Raw genomic sequence first — 18,879 nt, forward strand, 5'->3', positions numbered from 1 at the left:
GATCGAACTCGCTTTTCTTACCTCTTCTGCATTGGCAGGTGGGTTCTTTACCACCTGCCCCACCTGGGAAGCCCAAGATATACAAGGTACCTCATGTTAAGGGCACATAACATGTGCTCACCAAAAGCTATTAGCGCTCTTTCATATTAAAAGGGGGGGGGAAGAGCACAGAAAAGGCGCTTTACAAGGTACCGCACAAGTTTTTGCTACAGTTGTTACGTCACCCTTGGTGGTCATTATCCGTCATTTATTATTGTTTCGGAGCTCCTGTGATGGTCCCCCACTTACCGTGGCCATGGAAACGCAGTGCGCAGTCCGGGATTGGACGGTTCGCGGGCTCCCCCTGGAGGCCTCCTTGCAAGCCTACGGGGGACCACGGGGAGGGCTTTGGAGACGGGAGCGAGGGGAGCTGGGAGTTGTAGGCCGCAGGAGGTGGCCGCCGCGGAGCAATGCACATCGGGAGTCGTAGTTCTCGGCAGAGGCGGTTGGCGGCCCCAGACCCAGCTTCGACCTCACCCGGATGGCGGCTGCGACGCGCCGCTGCCGGCCCCGGGGCTCGCTCCTCGGGCTGATCTGGCTGGTCTCGGCCGCGGCCGCCTCCTGGGACCTGACTTCGCTGCGCTGCAACTTCGGCTCCTTCTGCGAATGTGACTTCCGGCCCGACTTGCAGGGTAAGGAGCCCAGACCGGAGAGCCGGGCGGAACAGGGGAGACCTTGGATCCTGGGGTTCTGCCGGGGCCAGACGTGGAGAGTAGAACCAAGGACAGACACCCTGAGACTTCCAGACGGTCCGGGCTGGAAGGGGGCCCGGCGTTGAGGGACCCTGAGAGCCTGGGGCATGGGACTTGGGGCGAGGGTTTAGGGATGCCTGTTTGGAGGTCCAGGCAGAGCCCTGCCCAGGATGGAGAGATGCCTTTGACAGCAGAGCCCTGGGTGGTGGTCGAGGGTAGGCAGTTTAGACCTCCGCACTGGACTGGCCCTTCAGGGGAGAAGCCTGCCTTGAGGGTGGGCAGGAGTCTGGGGCTGACCCTCTTGACAGCTGGCAACCATTTAGAGCTGAGCGCAATCTAGAGGGCCGCCTGGTGGGGGTGCTGCAGAGCTGAGTCAGCCTGAGGCAGAGGACACCCCCACCCCACCCCCACCAAGGGCCTCACTCCCTTTAAGCAGACGGCTTGTTAAAAAACGTCCCAGAACACGGATTCCCAGACATGACTTTCCTCCTGAACCTCTTCCGCTGCGGATGGGTGTCTTCAGCTCTGACATTGTTCTTCCTGTGGCCCTAGGTCTGGAGTGTGACCTGTCCCAGCACCTGGCGGGCCAGCACTTGGCCAGGTCGCTGGTGGTGAAGGCACTGAAGGCTTTCCTGCAGGATCCAGCCCCCACCAAGCCACTGGTCCTCTCTCTGCATGGCTGGACCGGCACTGGCAAGTCCTATGTCAGCTCCCTGCTGGCACACTACCTCTTTCGGGATGGCCTCCGTAGCCCCCACGTGCACCACTTTTCCCCAGTCATCCACTTCCCCCACCCCAGCCACATGGAGCGCTACAAGGTAGGTGGGTAGTGTCCTGGCCCACCCTCTGCCGCCACTGTAGGGTGACTCCACTAGGGTGGGAGTGAGTCCTGAGCCCAAAGAGGGGAATCCCTTGCTCCAGGCCACACAGCCAGTTACAGCCTCAGCCCTCAGGACCCATCCTAAACAAAGCTTAGGGTGCTATCACCTGGCAGGGAGTTCTTGATTTAATGCTTGGGGGCCAGTAATGGTACCTGCATGCCAGGGTTGTTGTAAGGGACGTAGGATTATAGAATCGCAGGTGTTATTTATCGAGTACTTACCTTTGCCAGACAACCTGCATTATCTTCTCTCTGTAAAGCCCTTAGAGTAAGGGCTTTTGAGGCTCAGAGTAAGCACTTGGGAAATATTAGCTCTTTCAACTATTGTTGTTGATTGCAAGGTACTTTCTAGACTGATCTATTTCAGCTGTCACAACTCTGTTGTGAAGATTCAGGGAGCAGGAAGGTGCCTTCCCCTTTTCTAGAAAGCAAGAGGTGTCAGGGAAGGAGCCCCCTGACAAGGCAGGTGTGAGGCCTGGGTCTGCGTCCCTGTTCTCTTGTTGACTTGCTGTGTGAGCTTGGACTACCCTCTGCCCCTCTCTGGGGCACAGTTTCACCATCAGCCGCATTAAGGGATCGGTGCTCTTTGGGAGACCATATCTTCCTGGGAAAATGAATTCTTTTTAATATTTATTTTTATTTATTTGGTTGCATCTGTCTTAGCTGCAGCATGCATGAGCTTTGATCTTTGTTGCAGCATGTGGGATCTTTAGTTGTGGTGTGTGGAATCTAGTTCCCTGACCATGGATTGAACCTGGCCCCCTGCATTGGGAGCGCTGAGTCTTAAGCCACTGGACCACCAGGGAAGCCCCATTAATTCTTGTTTTGGGAAGGAATCTGGGGTTGGGAGAGCAGCTCCAGGCCCCCTCATACTCTCGCCTCTCTCCCACAGAAGGATCTTAAGAGCTGGGTGCAGGGGAACCTCACTGCCTGCAGCCGCTCCCTCTTTCTCTTCGATGAGATGGACAAGCTGGCCCCAGGCCTGATAGAAGTCCTGCGACCTTTCCTGGGCTCCTCCTGGGTTGTCTATGGGACCAACTATCGCAAAGCCATCTTCATCTTCATCAGGTGGGGCCAACGTTGCAGCGGGCATGGTGCAGGAACACTTGTCAGAGATCTTAGCTATCCAGTCTTGTCCCATGGTCCCATAGCAGAATACTGTTCCCTCCCCAGGGCCCATTTGGGTTTTCCCAAAGTCCCCCGCACCCTCACTGGTGACACCGTCATTCAAGGTGGTTGACTTCCCTTTGACATTCTCAAAGCCTGGGTTCAGTCTCTTAATCCTCATTTTTTTGTGGCACTCCTGCTGGGTTAAGAGTTTTCCCTCTTTTGTGGCCAAGAGGACACAGGCCTGGGAAAAACAGGACTAGGAACCAGTGCCACCTCTGAGAGTCCTAGCTGTGTTTCTTCAGGCAAATCACTTCGCTTCTCTGAGCTCCCATCTCCTTTTCTGAACAGCAGGGCCAATCTTAATGCTCTACTGTTCTCAAGGCTGAGTGAAGGAAAGTAGGTAAGGGAACTAAAAGTGTTCTATTAATATAGACTGTAAAGTGCATGGCACAGATAGGCAAACTTCCGGGGTCGTGGTTATGGATGAGCTCAGGAGAGGGGAAGCGGTTCCTGGGGCGTTTTGAGTGGGTTTGGCTCCTGCTGGCACTGAGCTGGGCCCCCGGCTCATGTCCCATTAGGAGGCATGTGGGAAGCCAGACCTACATCCTGCCCTCACTGTCTGCATCCCCCATGGTTTTAGCAACACCGGTGGCGAGCAGATCAACCAGGTGGTGCTGGAGGCATGGCGCAGCCGCCGGGAACGCGAAGAGATCGGCCTGCAGGAGCTGGGGCCGGTCATCTCCCGGGCCGTGCTGGACAACCCGCACCGTGAGTTCAGCTGAGGACCCCATGCCGGGGGGCTTCCAGACTGGGGTTTCACTCCCACATCACACCCAGGGCTGGGCTGGACTCCCTGGGGGTGGGCCAGGCTCTCCCAGGTCAGATGCTCTGCCCACCGACTCAGTACTTTCCAGCCCAGGCTTTGGCACTCAGGGCTGGCGGACAGCCTCCCCCAAGCCCAGCACCCAAGTGGGGCTGGGAGGATTCAGGTCAGCAGCCTTCCTGCACTTCCTTTCCTGTGGGGGTAAGCGGGGGCCCAGCTGAACCCTGTGAAGCACAGCCTCTTCCCATGGCTCCTCCCTGCAGATGGCTTCTGGCGCTCGGGCATCATGGAAGAGCATCTCCTGGACGTCCTGGTGCCCTTCCTGCCACTCCAGCGGCACCACGTGCGGCACTGTGTGCTCAACGAGCTGGCCCAGCTGGGCCTGGAGCCCAGGGATGAGGTGGTCCAGGCCGTGCTGGACAGCACCACCTTCTTCCCCGAGGACGAGCAGCTCTTTTCCTCCAATGGCTGCAAGACGGTGGCTTCCCGAATTGCCTTCTTCCTCTGACTCTCCCAGGCAGCATCCTCATCCTCCTCTACCTGGGAGGCCGTGAAGGTCCTTGGTCCTGCAGAGTGGGACCCAGAGCATACTGTGAAGATGAGGAGGGCTGTTGGCTGGGCCGTGAGACAGAAGGCCGGGGCAGGCCCTGGCTCTTCATTGGTCTGAGGGCATCTTGGCCTTTGCATCCTTCCTCAGGGAAATCACTGGTCACCCCAGAATTTCAAGGAGCCTTGACCGCAGCCTGAGCCTTCTTAAAATGTGAATTGTAACTCAGGGACAGTGGCTCGTGGCTGCTCCGTCCTTCTTCGCTCTGTTCTTCTGGCCCTTGCCCCAGTACCATACCCGCCCCCCCAACCCTGTGTCCCCATGTGGTAAAACCAGACGGAGACTTCTGTCTCCGTGAACAGAGGGACTCAAGTTCACACTGGAGCTGAGCTTTTCAAGTTTTTAATTTTGTACGTGAAGAGAACAAATACAATAAATTTAGTCACGGGACCAGAGGATGTTGGCCCAGGTTCTGATTGCTTCTGAAGGAGGCTGCAGCACGGAGCAGAGTGGGAAGAATTGCCCCGCACTGCAGCAAGAAGTGAGGGGCTGAGCAACCCTTTCAGAGAGCAGCCTCAATGCTGGGGCTGGGCTTCTGTCTTGGGCCCTGGGCAGTCTGCATGTTGCTGAGACTCGGGTTCAGTCCCCAGGTGACCTCAGTCTTGCTGGAACCTGGGCTTGTGCTCTGGCTCTGGGCCGCCTTGGACTGGCGGGGCCTCTGACTCTGAGCCTGGTCCTTGGTGACCTCAGTGTTGGAGGGGCTCCAACTTGAGTCATAGAAAGTGTTGATCTTGCTGGGGCTTGGTATCATTCTCCAGCTTTGGTCCTGGATGGCAGCTGCCTTTCTGAGTCTCCAGCTCTGGCCACGGGCACCCTTGGACTTTCTGAGCCTCCACCTTGAACCCTGGGTGGCCTTGGTCTTGTTGAACTTTTTCCTTGGGCTCCAGGCAGCCTCCGTCCTGCTGGGCCTCTGGTTTTGAATCTGGGCAGCCTCCGTCTTGCTGGGCCTCTGGCTGTGGGTGAGGGTGGCCTCCGTCTTACTGGGCCTCTGGTTTTGAATCTGGGTGGTGTCCATCTTGCTGGGCCTCTGGCTATGGATGAGGGTGGCCACTGTCCTGCTAGGCCTCTGGTTTTGAATCTGGGTGGCCTCCGTCTTGCTGGGCCTCTGGCTGTGGATGAGGGTGGCCTCCATCTTGCTGGGCCTCTGGCTATGGATGAGGGCAGCCTCCGTCCTGCTGGGCCTCTGGTTTTGAATCTGAGTGGCCTCCGTCCTGCTGGGCCTCTGGCTGTGGATGAGGGCGGCCTCCGTCCTGCTGGGCCTCTGGCTGTGGATGAGGGTGGCCTCCATCTTGCTGGGCCTCTGGCGTTGAATCTGGGTGGCATCTGTCTTGCTGGGCCTCTGGCTGTGGATGAGGGCAGCCTCTGTCTTGCTGGGCCTCTGGCTTTGAATCTGGGCGGTGTCCATCTTGCTGGGCCTCTGGCTGTGGATGAGGGCGGCCTCCGTCTTGCTGGACCTCTGGTAGTGGCCTGGGGTGGACTTGGTTTCTCTGGGGCTGTGGTTCAGGCTTAGGTCTTTCTTGCTGTCCCCCGAGTCTGAGGACTGTGTCCTTAGCAGTGAGGAGTCAGAGACGGTCACAACAGTGGTGGAAGTGCTCCTGTATTCCTGACCCGTACTGGACGTTTCTGTCTCCGAGGTGGACCTGGTCCTGACTGGGAAGGATGTGTCCAGAGAAGCTGTCAGGCCACCTTCCCTAGCCAGTCCCAGGAAAGGGAGGCTTCTAGGCCTCACCTTTGCCTATGACCCAAAAGCCTTGCAGGGCCAGGGAGAAGGCCTCCCAGCTCTCGCCAAGCCCAGCCCTCCTGGCACCCTGAGGCCTACAGGTGGGTCATGGCCATAAGATAAAGGGGAAAGATGAAGGTCCCCACTGTCCAGTGCTGGCCTCCACTCTGCCGGCCGTCTCTGGCCCTCTGTGTTCCAGTCACCACCAGCGCCTGCAGGGACCTGGCCCTCTCCCTGCAGCAGTTCTCTGTGCTCTACTCTGCCCACACTTGGCTACCCCACTTCCCCTGGGTCCTAAAAACCCTTCCTGACACCCTCTCCAAGGGGGGCTAAATGCACCCGTGGTTCTCAGGACTCCCGTCCATGGTATGGCTACACTGTCCTAGTTATCTGTTTACCTGGGTACCTTCTTCCCTTCAGGACCAAGAGCTCCCTGGGGCAAGGACTGTGCCGTCCCTGCCTGCACCCAGTGTCCTGCGCAGGCTCAGCCCTGGGACGCTCAACTCATTTGCTGAATGGCAGGAAGGGGACTAGCCGCTCCTACTTCCATCCCTCCCCGGACGGCCCACAACTGCTCCCGGGACTCAGAGCCACATTCTCGGGTTTTTCATTTTGTCCTTTCCATGTTGGCACCTGGTGGAACTGAGGGTAAAAGCCCCCTGGACATGCATAGGCTCTGTGGGCTAATTTCAGGGAGAAGCCAAGGGGGCAGAGAGAAGAGGGACAGGGTTGAGCGGGGAATGAAGGTGGAGCAGGCAGCAGCTATGAAGTGCCTAGAGTGAGAGCTGGCTGCCCAGGCTGTGTGCTGGGCATCCCCGAGGGTTCCCCTCCCCTTCCCTGCACCCGCCACCCCACCCTACCCCCAGCAAAGCTGTGATGAGCCCTCCCACTCCATATACACACAGCAGTAAGCAGCAGAGGCCAGATTCACACCCAGGCCTGGGAGCCTCTTACACCTGACCTTTGCACTCCCTGCTGCATTGGTCCATGCAGGGGGACTTACGGCCCAAGATGGAGCCTAAAGAGGTCTGGCTGATGTAGCTGTCGGTCAGGGATGACTTCTGGCTGGGGGCCGACTCCAGCTTTTCCTACGGTCAGAGACAGGCTGGGCAGTTGGCAGGCCGTGGGAGTCCGCAGCTCTAGAAGGCCAGCCACTTAGAGTTCCTCGGGGGCTTCAGTTTAGGGCTGGATGGGGACCTGGAGCGGTTGACTGGACAGGAGTGTGGGTGGCCAGGTTAGACAGGTGTGACGACTGGAGAAAAGCAGTATCAAAAGCCTGCTTGGTTCTCGTCTGTCTATCTGCAAAATGCAAATTCCAGTGTGGGAAAGGCTTCTGTACGCTGTGAAGTGCTGTGCCCTGCCAAATGGCTAGAGAGGAGTTGAGGAGCTTCTCTGCACCTTCCCTGCCTCATCCCATTTCATCTCCTGGCACATCTGGGAGGGAATGCCCATTGTTATAATTGCCTGGACCAGGAAATGCCCAAGCAGCCTGGCACTCGGCTAAGAGGCACACAAGCAGAGCTGGAATCCAGGTTGGGGCGGGCGGGGGGAGAGTCTACGGCCAGGCCCTTGGCAGCTGGTCACACGTGCAGGCTGTGGCGGGGAACATGTGGTAGTGAGATGGAACGGGCAGGGCTCTGGAGCACTAAGCAGGGAGCGCATGATGACTTCAGGGCATACACAGATCCAAGGTCTGTAGCTTTGTATCCTAACGTGAGTTGGAAAAATGTAGAGCTCGCCTTTTCCATGTCTGGCAAGGGATGCTGGCACTGCAAGGACTTCAATGGTTAAAGTCTCCCTTGGACATAATTTACTTGCTGTCCATCAGCAGTCCAGTGGATCAATAAAATGGTAGGATATTCACAGGATGGAATGAACGTCCACAGGAATGAGAAGGAGAGTCAACTTGGACGCCTCTCACCAACCTGGAAGCTTAATGAATGGAGCCAGAGGCAAATAGGCATGTGGCATCCTCTGTTGAGAAGGACCACTGCACTTGTCGGCAGTGTTAGGAATCAGAACAGCCCTGAGGGAGGAGGGGCCCAGAGTGGGGTGAGAGGAGCTTCTGGAGAACTGGGAAGGTGTTCTTTCTTGAGCTGGAGAATGGAGTCATAGAGGGTATTCAGTTTGTGAAAATTCATCAAACAGTTCGCTGAGGATTTGTGTACTTTATGTTCCACCCAATGAAAAGTTGTTAAAAATGAATTCAAGCGTTAAAATTCTGGGGGCTTCCCGGGTAGTCCAGTGGTTAGGAATCTGCCTACTCATGCAGGGGACACGGGTTCAATTCCTGGTCCGGGAAGAGCCCACATGCCACAAGGCAACTAAGCCCGTGCACCACAACTCCTGAGCCTGAGCTCTAGAGCCACGACCTGCAATTACTGAGCCTGTGGGCCTAGAGCCCATGCTCCATGACAAGAGAAGCCCGCACACCGCCGCAAAGAGGAGCCTCCCCTCACTGCAACTAGAGGTGAAAGAAAATGAAGTTGCTCAGTTGTGTCTGACTCTTTGCAAGCCCATGGACCGTAGCCCACCAGGCTCCTCCATGCATGGAATTTTCTAGGCAAGAGTACTGGAGTGGGTTTCCATTTCCTTCTCCAGGGGATCTTCCTGACCCAAGGATCGAACCCGGGTCTCCCGCATTGCAGGCAGACGCTTTACCGTCTGAGCCACCAGGGAAGGTGAGTGTGGACAAAGTGTAGGAAGCCTCTCTCTAAGGGAGGGGCCCCCATTCTCACCTGCACTCCTTCAGGTGTACCCCTTTTCTGGTACATTCTCCACCTCACAGCAACACGTCCCCAGCCCAGGTCACACAGCTGAGTGGCAGCAGAGCCAGCCTCTAGCCAGCCTGCAGCCCTCGGCCCTGGCTTGCGGTGCAGCCCACCCTGCACCTCCAGGAAACCCGGCCCTGGTGTGGGGCCCGCTTACCTCCTCCTTCCCAGGAACTCGCACCTCTTCCTCTGGGCCTTCTGGCTTTGCCTGTGGGAACTGGCAAGGGGCCTCCATCTCCTTGGGGGTCTCCAGTAAGGGCGGCTCCAGCTTCCACGAGAGGAGCAAGGCCCGGGCCCTCTGTTCCCGGTCCTTGAGCTGCCTGCCAAAGCAAGTCGTCAGAGCGCTGGGTAAGCCTCTCTGACTCACCCCGCTTTCCCCAGGACTGGATGGTGGCCTGAGAGGGCAAGTGGGTGCCTTGAGTCCCAGCCATCCCCCAACTCTGGGCCCGCAGGCCCTCCTGTAGAAACTTACCCCAAGATGTCCTGAGGGGTGCCGGTGTACAAGCTGTGCACCACCCGCTCCAGCTGCAACCTAGCCAGGTTTGCCACTTGGCTGCTTAGCACCTCCTCCACTGACATGCCAGGGAAGAGGTTGGTCATCAGAGGGAGTAGCTGCCAGGAAGGAGGGTGACCAGAGTCAGGTGTGGGCCAGGACAGGGGCAGATGATGTGGCGCTGCCCTGATTGGCAGAGTCCCTTCTCAAGGCCGAAGAAGAGAAGGGTTTACAAATTCAGCATCAGTAGCTCAGTCACATCCGACTCTTTGTGACCCCATGAGCTGCAGCAGCCCGCCAGGCTCCTCCGTCCATGGGATTTTTCCAGGTAAGAATACAGGAGAGGGTTGCCATTTCCTTCTCCAGGGGATCTTCCCAATCCAGGGATCAAACCCAGCTCTCCTGCTTTGCAGGCAGACTCTTTACTATCTGAGCCATCAGGGAAGCCTTTTTATAAATTGTTGTTTCTAAAGGGCCAGACCCTTTGGGCCCAGAACTATTGGGAGATCTTGAGAAAGGAACTATTACATGAGGGAGTTCTGAGTCTGATCAGGGGTTCTGGAGTCAGCCAGAGGCGGGTGTGACCTCCAAGCTCCATGACCAGGCCAAGGGAACTGACTTCTCTGAGCTCTACCCGCTTCCCTCTGTGAATTGTGGGGTGATGATAATGTTACCTGTCTCATAGGTGTTAAAGAGGGTTAAACAGGGTGATATATGCTGAAGTGGTTAGAACAGCGCCTGGCTATGTGTTACCTGCTCAGTCGTGTCCGACTCTTTGCAACCCCATGGACTGTAGCCTTCCAGGCTCCTCTATCCATGGAGTTCTCCAGGCAAGAATACTGGCATGGGTTGCCATTTCCTTCTCCAAGAACAGTGCCTGGCACATAGTAAATGCTCTGGCATCATTGTTGTCTTAGTCACTCAGTTGTGTCCGACTCTTGTGACCCCCATGTACTGTAGCCTATCAGGCTCCTCTGTCCATGGGATTTCCCAGGCAAGAATACTGGAGTGGGTTGCCATTTCCTTCTCCAGGAAATCCTCCAAACCCAGCAACTGAACTTGTGTCTCCTGCATTGGCAGGCAGATTCTTTACCGCTGAGCCACCAGAGAAGGTACATAGTAAACACTCTGGCATTAGTAGCGCTTACCACTGCTAGGAATCCAGGTTTCTTTTAGGGACAGGGCGTATCCTTAGGTGGTCAGAGGTATTGACTCTGGAGCCCACCCTCCTGGCCCAGCAAGAACACACCTTGGGTTGCTTGGGGTCAAGGAGCAGGACAGTGGCAACATCCTGGCGGGCCCCAAAAATGTTCTGCATGAGCTGCCGGCTCCTGGCGCGGTACAAGTAGTACTGGGGCTTCTGGGGATTGTGCTGGATGGCCATTGAGAAGTGGTTCTCTGCCTTCTGGAACTGCCTGCAGGACACAGTGGGCCACAGGGTGCTCTGAGCTGGGCCACCTGGGGGAAATGGGGGCTTCTGGACCACCCTGGGGAGTTTGGGGGTAATCAGGCTAGTTTCTGCTCCCTGCCACCAACACCCCTCTTGATGGACCCAACACTAAAATGCTAGTGTAAAATCCCAAAATAAGTGGATGTTTTTATGATCTTAGAATAGGAAGGGCTTTCTGAATGTCATACACCCAGCAGCTAAATATGAAAAAAAAACAACCAAAACTAATTTGACCACAATTAAATCCCATTATTTAGTAGCAAAAGCACCACAAAGGAAAGCAGAAAATAGGGAAGAATATTTTGCCACATAAGGCAGATAATAAGCAAACTTTCCAGCCTACAAAAACTCTTATAACCAAAAAAAGTTTTTAATGAGCAATTTAAAAGCAAATGGGAGAACAATTTAGGCAGACCATAATGGCCAATAAACACATGAAAAATGCTGTCCTGTGCCCACAATTTAAATATGCAAAGTCAAGCCAATGCAAGAGAATCATTTTTTTTTTTGCCTACAGATCAGCAAAGTTGAAAAATAGTGTTAATACGCTGTGCTAGGGAGGTTTGAGGAAATGAAGAATTCCTTTTACTGGGGGAGGTTTATATTGGTTCATTGTTTTTTTGGAGAACAATTGGGTATCATCTTTAAAACGTTAAAATTTCACACTCAACAATTTAACTTCCAGCAATCTAACTACAGAATTACTAGTATGAATGGATGGAAACATATGTCTTGGGTCTCATTACTGCATTATTTATAATAATTAAAAAAAAACCCTGAAAACAGCCCAAATTCATCAGCAGACTATTGTCTACAGAAATTAACTGTGGTACTTCCGCCGAATGGAATACTTTGCAAACAATAAAAGAGAATGAAGTCATCCTACATGTAACGGCCATGGGAAGTAAAAAAGCCTGTCAAATATCAGCTTAGCACGATCTCACTTTTGTAAAATGATAGCAAGTGTTAATATATGCGTAGAAATCAATCTGGAGGACTCTTTACCAAACTCACCCAGACAGGGAAGGCGTTGGGAGACAGATATTAGAAGGAACTTCCATTTTCTGAGTCTTATGTTACTGAATACTTACTTTTTTTTTTTTTTTAAATAAAAAGCGCAATTACCATAACAATATTCAGAGGAAAAGTGAAGGATTTTTAGCGAAAACTTGGAAAATAAAATTGATATTTAGGAGACTTAACTGGGAGAGCAGAGACATCTTGACCCAGGGAGCGCAAGCAGGCGGCTTCATCCCAGACCCCTCGGCCCCGCCCATAACCCAGTCCGCAGCCCGCAGCCCCGCCCCACCCACCGTCGGCTCACACCTGCTCCGGTGCTCACAGAAGCCCAACTTCTCCTGCAAAAGGCCCATGCGCAGGTGGGCGCCCTCGTCCTTCGGACTCAGTGCCAGCGCCTGCTGGTAGTCCGCCTCAGCAAAAGTCAGGTTGCCCAGCTGGAAGAAGCAATCTGGAGCGCGGGGACTGAGTGGGGATCGCAAAAACCCAGGGCGCAGGAGCCGCAGCCCAGTTGGCTCCACCCCCTAGGAGGCGGGGCCTGCAACTGATAATGCCCGCGGGCGGTCGCCAGCCCTTGCAGCGGCTTTTCTGTGCCGCTGGGCACCTCTTCCCAAATGGCTGATCTGAGCATTTCGAAGGACTGTGTAGCCAGATGGTCTCTCAGACAACGTTTCTCCCCCGTAGTGTGTCCGTGGGACACTGAGACTCCTCTTCGGCCCTTTGTCCCTCCCTCTCTCCCTCGGGGGCCCTCGAGCGCCCAGCGCAGGCCTTAGAGAGGCAAGGGGCTCACGCCGGGCTCCCCGGGCCCCCACTCACCGCCGCGGTTGATGTAGAGACCTTTCTCCTGCTGCTCGTCCTTGAGCGCCTTGTTGAGCAGCAGCACGCTCTCCTGGTAGGCGCCCTGCATGTAGCAGTGCACCGCGAAGTCGTTGTAGGCCAGCAGCAGTTGGCGCTGCGCCTGCTGTACCAGCTCCTCTTGGTGCTCGCTCATCATGTCCAGCGCCTTCAGGAAGTCCTCCACTGCCAAGTCAAAATCCTGGAGCCGTCGGTACATGGTGCCCCTACAGGAGAGGGACATGAGAGCCGGAGCGCCCCCACCAACACGGGGTGTCCCAGAGAGTGGCTGTAGCTCTGGGTCCTCTGACCTCTGGAGGTGACGGGGGGGGGGGGGGGGGGGGGGACCTCCCTGCTCATGCAGTATGTTTGGCCTGTGCGGCTCCCCGGTTGCTACTGAGTTAGCCTGGTGATTGTACTTTCCCTTACAAATAACTTTCTTTTGCGAGCAGCATGCCTGCCAGCCTCTCTGCTAAGGCTTTTTGTACACAGGATGAATGTTTTACCTCCACTGTCTATTGAGAAAACCCAGGGTCAGGGAAGTTAAATGGCCCAGAATGAGGTGTTGAGCCCTTGCTGGGGAGGTAGGGGGCGCAGATTCAAACCTAAGCCTCCTCTACTGGGCTGGGTTGGGCTGAGCCTCCCAGTATAAAGTGCTCAGCAGGCCTGGGGGTCCAGGACTCCCGAGTTAACAGGCTACTGCCTGCCCCTTCTCCAGAGGCAGTAGCAGAAACCACCTCCCATGATCCCTTGATCCTGATGGCGAGCAGGGAAAGACCCTTAGAGACTAGATGGGAAAACTGAGACCTGGGGAGGGTCAAGGGCTCTCCTGAGATCACACAGCACATCTGAGGCAAGGCAGGGCCTGGGACCCAAGACAGCATTTCCCCACCCAGTACCGGAAGAGGAAGAAGCTGGGGTCCAGAGGGTTATTCTCAATGGCACGGTTGATGCACTGCAGCGCATGTTGCAACTTGCCCTGCACGGCCAGGATCCCGGCATCTTGGCGTGCCTGCAGGGCCTGGCCCACCAACACTTGGAGCAGCACCTTGGCCTGTGGGTGCTTGGGATCCAATAGCAAGGCGCTGTGTAGGTCTCGATAGCAGAGGTTGGGCTGTGGGGGTGCAAGGCAGGGATGGCGTCAGGGCTGCACCCAAGCTGAACTCTCCCCTGTTCACTGTGGGGAGGCAGACCTCCGGGCAGGCCAGCACCATGGCACCCATCTTCAGTGTTCCCCCCACCGCCCCTCCGTGGCTGTTTTGCCTTTTCTGTCTCTTGAAGGAGGAAGGGAGCATTGTGGGAAAATCCTATCCAAGGCCCCATCCCTACTGGCCCCTTTGCAGATGTGACCTCAGGTGAGCCAGGTCTGCCTCAGTGGTTTTTGCTGTAAAATGGGGCTATGGATGCCTCCTCCTTGCAGGACTTCTGCGAGGCTCACTTGAGGTAGGGGGAGGCCATGGTCTCCTGACCATGACTGTTATGTCCTTCCTGTCCTCCCCTCTACACCCTCCTGCACACCTCTGACCTTTAAGCCCAAGACAACTCTAACCAAGAACAGATTCAGGTCTGGGCATGAGCAGAAACCATCCCTAGGCAAATACCTTCCACTGGGTGAGCAGGTCAGTCAGTCAACAGTTTTAGCAAGCACCCCATGTCCTGGGGGGTAATTGGTTGAGGCCAAGAGAGGCAGTGTAGACACCGGGTGTGAATGGAAACTGGGAGGGGAAAGATGGCAGAGGTTGGGACAGGGCTTTGGAATAGGTGGACTTGGGTTCAAGGGGAACACCACTGAGACCTTGGGCAAGTTAGCCAGACCATCTGAACCTGCTTCCTCATCTGTGAGAAGAGGCCAGTGGGTTGTGTCTAAGGAGGGTTACTGCCAGCCTCAGAGACAAACGTGAGTAGAGTGCTTAGAATGTGTCTATCCATTGTGGGGAGCAGCTGCAATCCCAACAATCAACAATAATTGTCAATAATTACTAGTCTCCTACCTTGGAAGGAGACTCTCCCACTGAGTCACCTGTGGGACACGAGAGCCCAGCCCCTGGCAGAGGGAGGCTCTTGGTTCCAGCACCCTGAGATACCCTGCCCACTCCAGCCCATCATGTTCCTCCCCTTCCTGAGTCCCTCTCCCTGCCCAAGCACCTTGGCCAAACTGGAACACCAGGCCTTGTTCTGGATGCCTCTGTTTTCCTCACTCTCACCCCTCCAGCCCCCCAGTCAGTCTCTGGTCCTGCTTCCAAAGGTCTGAAGAACTTGCCCCTCTCCTTGCCACCATCCTTCCCATCCTCCCTGAGCCCCACTCCTATCCAGATGGATTGTACCCAGGCTTCCAGTCTCTGCATTTGCCCCTCTGCCCCCCCAGCCCACATGCCCCCTGGCAGCCAAAAGGACTCTTCTAAGGCCCACTGCCCCAGGGAGAACCCCTCTGAGGTTCCTGCTGCTCCCCAGGAAGAAGTCAGGGTCCCCCGGGGCTCACGAGACCCTGCCCATCACTCTCTCATCTCTGCAGCCCCTCCTTCCTTGTGACCTCAAGTCTCACATCTAAGGGATGCCTGGCGGCCTCTGATGGGGCGTCACATAATTGGGAAGTCAGCCCTTGTGTAATTATTTGCTGGGGGCCGTTTCCCCTGGCCTGTGAGTCCCGTGAGGGCAGGGCAGGCCGAGGCTTGCCACCTTGTGGTTTTCAGGGATTGGCACAGGCCTGGCAGAGAGCCAGGGATGAATGATGCTGGAACAACTACCTGACTGGGCAGGAGTGATCAGCGCTGGTCAGGGTTCGGGAAGGACAGGGCTCCCACCACACTGGGGGCTGTGGCCTCCGGACTGGTGGATAGCCTAGCTGCCTCCTGTAATCTCAGCACCCAAACAGGGAGGAAGCCCACCCATCGGCCCTGCCCGCCCTGCTCTACCTTCTGGAAGAAGTTGTAGAGCCTGGCCCGGAGGATGTAGACATCCGCATTGGTGGTGCCTTGCTTCACCTCCTTGGTGACGAACGACAGGCATTCACGATGCTTTTTGAGGGCCAGGAGACAGGCCATGCTGCAGGTGGAGGGCAAAGGTGCTTGGTCTGCCTAGTGAGAGGGGCAGGAAGGGGATGCTGAGGGGAACAAAGGCTAGCAAGCTCTTGGCCAGGGTGCTCACCATCGATACCGGAAGCAGAATTTCTCAGGCTGGAGCTCAGAGGCTTGGGAGAAGACCGTCAAGGCATCCAGAAAGGCGCATTGCTCAAAAAGGCACTGGCCCTGGTGACACAGGGGACTGTCAATCCTGCTTGTGACCCCAGCCCAGCAGCCCCCATGAATTGAGGGATGGCCATCACTGGGGTGGAATGACACCCCAGTAACACTTCTTGGACCAGGGCTCCAGGTGCCAAGCCCTGTATTAAGAATACAGGGAATTCCTGCATTCTTAGGGATACATATAACTTAGGGAGTTCCCTAGGTGTCCAGTGGGTAGGACTCAGTGCTTTGACTGCAAGGATGTGTTTTGGGTAACTAAGATCCTGCAAGCTACCCAGGTGCAGCAAAAAAAAAAAAAAAACCAAACCCTAAATTTATCTCATTGGGACTAGGTAACATTCCTCTTTTAGATGAAGGAACTGAGGCTCAGAGAAGTGAAGTGACCTTTCCAAGGGCACACAGAAAGAACAATATTGGCCTCAGGACCCCCACAGACAGTTTAAGCATGTGGTCTGGTTTTAAGAATGCTTCTTTTTTCAGAGTTGAATAATAATAGTTATTATTCCTATTATTTTGGCTGCACAGCATGGCAGTAGGATCTTAGTTCCTGACCAGGGAGCCAATCCATGCCCCACCCCCCTGCAGTGGAAAAGCAGCGTCCTAACCACTGCACCACCAGGGAATTTCCAGAATTGAATTACTATTGACATTAAAAACGAAGATATCAAAGTTGTGAACATGGGGGAAAAATCAGGACTTTTTGGGGATTTTATGGCTTAATATCATCTTTATTACACATTACAAATGGGGGGGCACTCTTGTCTTTTTAGTGCTTAGAGCCTGTGGACTCTAGGGCTGTGCTGTCCGGTAAAATAACCACCTGCTGCCCACGGCCATACAAATTCAAATCGATTCAAATTAAATATCAGTACAATTAAAAAATTAGTTCCTCAGTCACACTGGCCACATTTCAAGGGCTCAACAGTTCCATGTGGCTAGTGGCCATCAGAATGGACAGTAATCATCGTGCCAAGTGATCACTGTCACTACTGCAGAAAGTTCTATTAGATGAACCCAGCCCTGGTGGTGGATGAACCTGGAAGGTGGGAGAGGTCATGAGAAGGAGCGGCAGAAGGGGACACAGACGCAGGGACAAGAAGGTCGCCAGGGAGTCAGGGCTGGCCCTAGGAGCAAGGAAAACCCCCAGAGCTGAAGGGAGAGCCAGCAGGCCGGAGTGGGAGGTGGGTGCCTTGTATGGGCCTAGGGCAGCACCGGGCACCTTCAGGTAAAGCACCAGGGCGAGCCGCTCCAGGTAGTCCTTGTTCTCTGGCTGGGAGTAGTAGGCCTTTCGAAGGTTCTGGGCAGCCGAGGAGAAGTCACAGAGCTGGATATAAGCCTCAGCTCTTAAGGCGTAGAATTCTACCTGAGGGAGAGGGGACCCAGACTGCTGTTCCCTCCCCACGATCCGCCCTGAGGTTTGCCACTCGGCTACCACAGGGGCTCGGTGGCCCTGAGAGTGAGGGTGTGAGTGTGGGACAGCAACTGCCCGTGCCCACCCAAACCCTCCCTCTCACCAGCTGGGGGTCCAGGTGGAGGGCGCGGGAGAAGAAGAGCACGGCCATCTCCCAGTCCTCTTGCTCCAAGCACTGATGACCTCGATGGTAGCTGTGGGTGGCAGGGGGGCACAGGCAGGGGGTTGGCCCTGACTTGGGACCAGCCCAGGACATACAGTTAGGGCTTTGGGAATGGGTTGCGAGGAGGGGGGGACTTGGGTAGGAAGACAAGAGGGGTAGATAGAGACCCAGGGAGAGGAGGCTGGCCATTCTTGGAGCTCATCCAGCCTTTTTCTTTTTTTTTGCTGCTGAGGTGGAAGAGCCCTATTATACAGTTGAGCTTGCTGAAGCTCAGAGAGGGAGAGTAACTGGCCCAAGGCTGTAGAGCTTGTCAGTGGCTCTGCAGGGAAGGAACCTGGGACCCCTGGGCAAGGGAGTCACTCACTACTCCCTGACTTTGACGGGCACGGTTAACTCCATAGCCTTTGGTTTCATATCATCAATGTTCTGGAAGATTTGGCTGGTCCCAAAGATGCGCTGGAGGGTCCCTTTTGGCACTGGAATCACCCATGGCTTTGGGATGTGTTGTGAGGGAGCTTGGTCATGCTCCAGACCATCCTGGAACCAAGCAACATCAAGCTGGAGCAAGCCTCAAAGACAATCCTCACTCCACTGACACACTCTCCTCGGGTGTTTTACAGGATGGAGGAGGGGTGGAAAGGGGGCCTGGGAGGAGGCACAGTCTGGGGTGTGGCGGCCGTCCCAGCCCCATTCCCCTTAACTTCTCTCCCGTCCTGCCTCTCTCTCTCTCCTGTGGTCAGGATCTCACGCTCACAGTGCTTTCTGCTCTCCTCCTGGTCCCCCTCAGCTTCTACCAGCTACCAACACTCAAAACTCTTGTCTGCAGCTCAGGCCCTGCCCCAAGCCAAAGGCCCTGGGGGTCCAGCAATGTCTTGCGAGTCCAGTTTCTCTGCCAACCACCCAAGCCAAAGATCTATGTCCCGTTAGTCCCTAAGTCCTGTCTATCCCACTTCCTACAGATCTCTCAGGTCCCTCCTCTTCTCTTGTCTGGGTCACTGCCGTCTCTGTCTCTATGCAAGCTCCGGCCATCCCTCCGACCTTCCCACCAGCCGCAGGTCCTAAGACCTCTGTTCTCTGCATAGCAGCTAGGGACTTTACAGAATCGCACAACTGATCTGGCCTCTCCCGAACTGTAAACCTTCCCTGCGAACTCAGAATTGGTCTCTTCTCTCCCACCCTTTGCCTTTGCTTTAGCCTTCTCCCGCACCTCTCCGGAGTCTGTCATGAGGCCCCTTCCGGGAGGACCCCAGGGCCTGGACCAGTTGACTCGCGGTCTTCACTTTGCTCTTGGCCCGCTTCTCCCGACGTTGCTAGGCATCATCTCCAGGACGCCCGCAGGCTCCGCCCCTCTTAGCCACGCCCCCGGAATCCCGAGGAGTCCAATCCTTGAACTCTCAAACTGAGCCGGAGACAGGCTGCGCGCTTAGTCGCTCAGTCGTGTCCGACTCTTTGCGACCCCGTGGACTGAAGCCCGCCAGGCTCCTCTGTCCATGGGATTCTCCAGGCAAGAATACCGAAGTGGGTTGCCATGTCCTCCTCCAGGGGATCTTCCCGACCCAGGGATGGAATCCAGGTCTCCCACATTGCAGGCGGATTCCTTACCGTCTGAGCCACCAGAGAAGCCCAA

General features: G+C 55.6%; 2 protein-coding genes across 11 annotated transcripts; one reads left to right on the forward strand and one right to left on the reverse strand.

Annotated features, from left to right (window-relative positions):
* Positions 1–389: 389 nt before the first annotated feature.
* On the forward strand, positions 390–4,544 carry TOR2A (torsin family 2 member A). 2 transcript variants are annotated; one of them, XM_081587131.1, is made up of 5 exons: positions 390–671; positions 1,284–1,549; positions 2,504–2,679; positions 3,362–3,489; positions 3,808–4,544. In XM_081587131.1, the coding sequence occupies exons 1-5, from the start codon at positions 521–523 to the stop codon at positions 4,050–4,052; spliced, it is 966 nt and encodes a 321-aa protein (XP_081443257.1). In that variant the 5' UTR covers positions 390–520; the 3' UTR covers positions 4,053–4,544. The 2 variants fall into 2 exon arrangements, with proteins under 2 accessions (XP_081443257.1, XP_081443258.1); XM_081587132.1 differs by lacking the exon at positions 3,362–3,489.
* Positions 4,478–18,555, reverse strand: TTC16 (tetratricopeptide repeat domain 16). 9 transcript variants are annotated; one of them, XM_081587115.1, is made up of 14 exons: positions 18,460–18,555; positions 17,617–17,789; positions 17,193–17,283; positions 16,898–16,975; positions 15,581–15,681; positions 15,349–15,478; positions 13,336–13,550; positions 12,419–12,663; positions 11,912–12,053; positions 10,385–10,550; positions 9,115–9,254; positions 8,800–8,962; positions 6,875–6,959; positions 4,478–5,801 (listed from the first exon to the last, which is right to left on the reverse strand). In XM_081587115.1, exons 1-14 carry the CDS (start codon positions 18,475–18,477, stop codon positions 4,654–4,656), a joined length of 2,895 nt encoding a protein of 964 aa, XP_081443241.1. In that variant the 5' UTR covers positions 18,478–18,555; the 3' UTR covers positions 4,478–4,653. The 9 variants fall into 9 exon arrangements, with proteins under 9 accessions (XP_081443241.1, XP_081443247.1, XP_081443246.1 ...); XM_081587121.1 differs by having other exon boundaries at positions 16,913–17,037; XM_081587120.1 differs by having other exon boundaries at positions 16,898–17,037.
* Positions 18,556–18,879: the final 324 nt, after the last annotated feature.

Source organism: Giraffa tippelskirchi, chromosome 4, assembly GCF_054371585.1.
Source record: "Giraffa tippelskirchi isolate mGirTip1 chromosome 4, T2T-mGirTip1v1.2.pri, whole genome shotgun sequence".
Taxonomy (NCBI): Eukaryota; Metazoa; Chordata; class Mammalia; order Artiodactyla; family Giraffidae; genus Giraffa; species Giraffa tippelskirchi.